The sequence below is a fragment of the Spermophilus citellus genome (genome assembly GCF_964194105.1).
Source record: "Spermophilus citellus genome assembly, chromosome: 13".
NCBI lineage: Eukaryota > Metazoa > Chordata > Mammalia > Rodentia > Sciuridae > Spermophilus > Spermophilus citellus.
The window spans coordinates 26,637,683-26,643,880 of record NC_138193.1 but is presented as its reverse complement, the minus strand read 5'-3'; the positions used below and the strand labels follow the sequence as shown (position 1 = coordinate 26,643,880).

The window sequence follows — 6,198 nt, the reverse complement described above, 5'->3', positions numbered from 1 at the left end:
ACCTTGGACAATGACGTGAGTGCACCGGCCGGGCCCTAGCAGTCGGTCAGGAGCGTACGGGGTTATGTTCAGGTCCCTGAATCCCTAACTAGTGTCCAGGCCACAGGGCTGTCCCCTGCACCGCCCCATCCTCTGCAGGCACCTCCAGATCATACCGCTCTGCAGTCGCTTTATTTTTTTTTTCTTCTGACTCGCTTTTGCCTTTCCAAACAGACACAGAGGCGCCGCAGCCAAAACCTCTTTACTCTCGGAGCCTCCCGGCCACCAGGGACTTAGCCCCGACTCCTCCTTTCCCGGGGGTCCGTCCCCTTCACAGTCAGAATCCGCCACGTAGTAAGTGCAGCTTCCAACCAATCAAGAAGCGGTTAGCTCAGCCCTTCGAAGGGCATCCACTTCCACCATCGACAGTCACGTCCTCAGCACCCTTCCCCCTGGGAGGCGAGACCAGACACCAGGATGGCCAATCTGCTTTAGAAAAGGTGTTCCGGGAACTGCCGAGCTCGCCAATCAGAGAGGAGCACTCGGGGCTGGTCATTTCTCATTGGTAACGCCGTCCGGAAAAGAGCCAGGCTTCGAGGAATGGAAACACGATTTGATTGGTAGGTGTGATGTGGCCCATCAAGAAGAGCCCGCCCTTCGCAGAGTGGCAAGGCCTGCAGCCAATCAGAGAGCACACAGCCGACGACGCTCCTGGGCGCTGCCAGCGGGCGGCTGTCACTCAGGAGGCGGTTCCCGCTGCCCGGCTGAGACGTGGCCGGATCGCTGCGGGCTGCTGGGACCGTCCGGACGACTGCTGGTCTCTGGAACGTCTTGCGCTGGTTGGGGCTCGGAGCGGCGCGCGGCAGCACCTCCATGCGCGCTCGCGGGTCGGGCCGCTGATGGCACGCGCAGGCCGCCCGGGGCCGCGGGCGCTGCTGCTGCTGCTGCCGCTGCTGCTGGGATTGGCGCGGCCCGGAGCTGCCGGACGCGCGCGCATCCCCGCGCCGGCGCTTGGCTTGGGCGCCGCGGCCGCCCCCACCTCGACGTCTGCGGCGGGACCCGGGGCGGCCGAGGTGACTGTGGAGGACGCCGAGGCGCTGCCCGCCGCCGCGGGGGAGCAGGATCCGCGGGCGCCGGATCCCGACGCCGCCGAGCTGCGGCCGCGCCGCAGGTGAGGGTGCGCGCCGCTGGCCGCGGGCGGGGAGGCGTCCTTGCAGCCCGGGCGGGCGCGGGCGGGCGCAGGCGGGCTGGAAAGAAGCCTCGCTCGCGGGTTGTCCTCGTTTCCGGGCTTTCTTCGTCCTCCAAGCCTCCTTTTCCGTCCCCTTCCTCTTTGCCTTGCGGAAATCACCCGGTGCCTGCGCTGCGGTGACAGCTGTTTTGAGAACGGGCTGCGGAAGGGAAGTCTACGTTTTCCTTCAGACACGGCTCCGCGGTGTCCCCGACGCGGTCTGCAATCAGTATTCCTCTAATTGAGGTCTGCGGAGCACCTGCATCAAAACCACCTGGGATGTGGGTTAAGTGTAGTTTTCTAGGCTCCACCCCGAGGCTGCTGAATGGGGCTTCTGCTGGGCAGGAGCTAGATCTGCTTTTTAAATGAGCGCCGCAGACGGTTCCTGAACGCTCTAAAAGTTTAGGAGCCATGCATGTTAGGTTCTTGAATACTGGCCGCTCCTTAATACCGAAGGCTTTACTGGGTTTGGAGATGTAGTTTTGTGGTTCGAGCGCTTGCCCAGCGTGAGCGAAGTCTTCAGGTCTTGGGAAGACAAGCCGGGGGTGGGGGTAAGGGGCTCCTGTATTAACAGCTAATATAACAGGCAGACAAGCCGGGGGTGGGGGTAAGGGGCTGCTGTATTAACAGCTAATATAACAGGCAGACAAGCCGGGGGTGGGGGTAAGGGGCTGCTGTATTAACAGCTAATATACGGAACTTGTAGGATTTCTTAGCCGCCTTAAACATATTGCTTTGAGGTACATGTTTTAAAGCACTTTTCAAAGACTTAATGCAAACCCAAGACATGATAATGGTAAATAAAATCTTCTGCAGCCGTCCAGTCCTAGCAAACGTGGAAGAATGTGGTGTGCTCCTTAACAAATGGAATGATGGAAGGATAAAAGGAGCATTAGGTACATTAAGCCAGGAGGGCAAGAATTAGGATCACAAAGTATCTTAAACTTACAATATAGTAATTACTAGATCATAACAAGTTAGATTTAATTTTCAGTCAAGTATCAGAACCTTGATCTGTATACCTGGAGAGTACAATAAATAGCATAAGTGGTAACTTTCTTTAGGTACCATTTGAATGTTTATATTTGATACTTTAAGTAACATATGTCACAAAATTGTCATAGACTTGCTAATGAATCAGCTCTTCTGAAGAGCTTTTCCTAAAGAAGCTTCTGAAGCAGCTGCTCAGCAAATTATATGGAGTAGGATATTTTGTTTTTCTAGAATACAAGTACTGTCACTGACCAGAGCTGGAGATGCCCTGGGGTTACAGATGCTGAGCAGGCAGCCCCTGCCCTCCTAGGAGGGTGCAGTCCAGCATGAGAGTGAAATAAGGAGACCACTGTTGGCAGTACAGAGCAGGAGCAGTGCAGATTAGTGTCATAGGTGTCCCAGGATTTTCGTGGTGTTCATTGGGTGAGGCATGCTGTAGCAGGATGAGTGAGTTCTTGAAAAGTGGGTAATTTTTTTTTTTTTTGAGAAAAAAGGAAAAAGAAGGATTATTGCTTTCCTAGCAAAGGAGAAACACAGGGACTCCTGTCCCAGAGGCTGTGGTTCTAAGTGGGTAGAGTTCTGATGGACATTGGAGTTGAGAAATCGGCAAGAGACACAAAGGCAAGAAATTACATTTAGAAAATGTTTTGTTCCATGTACATCTATGGTGTATGTAAGCTGTGTCACAGAGATTCAGATGTGTGCTGGGCAGGGAGGAGTAGTAGAAGATGAGGCTAGACAAGTAGAAGATGAAGCTAGGTTGGGGTTATTGTGTGTGTGTCCGTCCGTCCATCTGTCTGTCTGTCCCTGTGTCCCCTAATGCTAATAGTACTATCCCCTTGGAGTGCAGCAGAACTCCATAATCAGGTACCCCCTCAGACCCACTGGACCATGTGATTCACACACATTAGTTTGAGAAATGTTGTGTAGTATATGTTGACATATGCTTACAGGGTATTTCTCTAGCTATGGTGTGTGTGGAACTGGAGGTAAGGATGCCAAAGGCACAGGCAGGACAGGCCGAGGGAGACAGGTGGAAATGAGGGCCTGGGCCTGAACAGCGTTCAGGGCAGAGAGCTGAAGTTGTGAAAAAAAGGCGGCACCCATGGATACACCTCAGGAAATTCCCCCTCCTTGGGAAGGCAGAAGTGTGGCTGGCTAGGTTGGAACAACAGATCTAGGACGTGGAGAGGAGAGGCTGGGAGTGAGCACATGGACAATGTAAAGCAGACCCAAGTGCAGATTGCAAGAGCTCTTTGATCCCTCCCTTTCTGCCCCACTGCCTCCTGGCCTCACTGATAATAGGCAACTTTTGGGACAAGGGACCTCTGATCTCATTTACAGACTGCAAGGAGGGAGCCTGTATAAACAGGTTAGAAATGAAAAGAGTAGACAAAGAGGTGAAGGGAGTTGGGCAGGATCTAGTTGGCAGGTAGAAGGATCAGTTTTGCTCAAATACAAGACTAAACATAAGAGGAATTTTGCCTGGAAGAGCAAGTGATGTCTGGCACATAGAGTTGGCTGAGAGGAGATGGTCCTGGTTTAGGGGTGTCTGGTGGTGTAAAGTTAAGACAGTGTGGAACAGAATTTGATAGTCGATAGAAGATAAATATGCAAAGTTCATAGAAGTTTTTTCTAAGTTCTCTTCAACTGGAAAAGAAAAACATAGACATGCAAAATTCATAGAAGTTTTTTCTAAATGCTCTTCAACTGGAAAAGAAAAACATAGACTATCAGCTTCATAATAATAGACCAATATCCTGTTTGTTTCAGGGAGGAAGGTTAGAGGAACAGATTTGAATTAACCAACCATTTATTACAAACAGCTGTGAAGAACCACAGTCCTTGCAAAACTCACTGACCGGAGCTGGCGTGGAGGGGGGGAATTGAGATCTTTATTTTTGCATGTTGTGTTTTGATGCTCAAGAAGCAAGATGAGGCTCACCTGCTCGGTGCTTTTTTTCTCTTAAAAGGATTCTTTGCTCTTCACTGGTTTCATTCAGGATGCTTACTCTGCATCTCAAGCATGTGAATGAACTGTTTTTCTTTTTTTCTTTTAAAGTAGCTAAAATGAGCTTATTTTTGTGGTAGCAGTCTTGTGAGTGTTTCCTCTGCTAAACATTATGTTGAAATTTGAATGGTTTGGTGGCTGCAGATGTCTAGAAGAAAGCCTTAACCTTGCCTCACTCTTAAGTTTCGTGGATGTCAGTGTGACTTATGCCACGGTTTTGGACTCCACCTCTGACGTACAGATCGGAGCTTGTTCCTTGTGGTTCCTGCAGAGGGCTGGGCATCTTTACAGGAAGGCATCCTGAAGACACTGGGAAGAGCCCTTTTAGCCTGTCACACCAGCTCGGAAGTCTGTTTTCTTTCTAGTCAGCCTCTGACCGCTTGCCATCACTCCCTGGTGCTGCCTCAATTTGCGCCTGTAAGCAGAATTTGGGGGATTAAGAGATAACATGAAAAGACTTCGCAAATGTGAGATGATTTATTTCCTTAATTTCTCTTTGTCTTTCCTCTTCATCCTTTTTCACAAGCTGACATGATGCGAAACCACAGGACAGAAATCTAGTCTTCCTCCTGATTTTTAGATTCATGATTTTTTTTTTTTTTTTTTTTTTTTTGGTGTGGTACTGGGGATAGGACCCAGAGGTGCTCTACCACTGAGCTTCATCCCCAGCCTTTTTATTTATTTATTTTTTGAGGGGTCCCGGGTGTTGAACTTAAGGGCCCTCGACCACTGAGCCACATCCCCAGCCCTATTTTATACTTTATTTAGAGACAGGGTCTCACTGAGTTACTTAGTGCCTCGCTTTTGCTGAGGTTGGCTTTGAACTCTCCAATCCTCCTGCCTCAGCCTCCCAAGCTGCTGGGATTATAAGCATGCGCCACTGCGCCTGGCTCTTTTTATTTTGAGACAGGGTATCACTGAGTTGCCCAGGCTGGCCTGGAACTCGGGATCCTCCTGCCTTGGTCTCCCAGGTTGCTGGGATGGTAAATGTGCACCACCATACCTGGCCATAGTCATGGTTTTGTCTGTTTGTTAACTACCAGGACCATTGACTCCTTAGCATCTCAGAATTCAAGGTTGAAAGGGAGCTCAGTCATCCAGTCCCAACAATGCTCATTCTTCTGATTCGAGACTCTCCAGGTTACCTAAAAATCACATTTAAAGAATTTACACATAACTTTGAAAGCAGTTTATAAGTCAAAATAAACCTACTCTGGACTGTCCTTCCTGTCTGCAGTTGCCCTTAGCTGCCACTCTGGTGTCACATGACAGGAGTGGGGGCCACTATTCATTTCAACTGGGCTCCCTGTGCTGTGAGGCATCTGCAGAGGGACCCTCTTGATCTTGCTCTGAGTGGTAGTTGCTGTGTGGCTCTTTGGTCTCTGGGAACTCCATCTGCTTCTCTCCTTTTTCTGTAAGAGAGGAGCTCGTATGTGCCTGTTACCAGCATGTTTAAAGCACGCAGAGGAAGGCTTTGGCTCAGGGGTGAGCGCCCACTTCAAGTGGGAGAATCCCTGGATCAGTCCCCAGCTCCAGTAACCACAAGCCCTGGGGAGGACGTGTGAGTCACAGACCTGAGTGAGCACAGGAGGCTAAACGTGTTTTTCTAACCGTCGTGAATAACCATTTTGATGAAAAATGTTCCACGGAGTAAAGCAGAAGTGCTTCCATAATGTTTTGGTCTAACAGGAAGAGACACCTGTCACTCTTACATCACCTGTAACATAAAAAATCAGGTTGTTTCTTCAGGATGCAGCTGACGTGTCGAGGCGGTGGAGAACAGTTGGTGATTTCTCATATTGTACTTGTTTTGATTTGGGGCGCAGCTCACTTGAGGGATGTTGACATAAAGGAGTTGATCTGAAGGTTCCCTTTGTAGGCAATGAAAGTAAAGCCCAAGCAGTCTGTTTGTTTTGGAATAAGAATGAGAGAGCTTACGGGGCAGAGGATTCAGGGGAAAAAAACAAAAACACACCAGATTCAACCA

General features: G+C 49.9%; 1 protein-coding gene across 3 annotated transcripts in view; it reads left to right on the top strand.

Moving 5' to 3' along the window:
• Window positions 1–455: 455 nt before the first annotated feature.
• EIF2AK3 (eukaryotic translation initiation factor 2 alpha kinase 3) overlaps window positions 456–6,198 on the top strand; it is a 53,790-nt gene continuing 48,047 nt past the window's right edge. For 2 of the 3 annotated variants that reach the window (XM_081263898.1, XM_081263899.1), the window contains exon 1: window positions 456–1,150. In XM_081263898.1, coding sequence (XP_081120024.1) covers window positions 609–1,150 — 542 coding nt within the window. In that variant the 5' untranslated portion in view covers window positions 456–608. The remainder of the gene's footprint in view (window positions 1,151–6,198) is intronic. The other variant, XM_081263897.1, reaches the window with a different exon arrangement.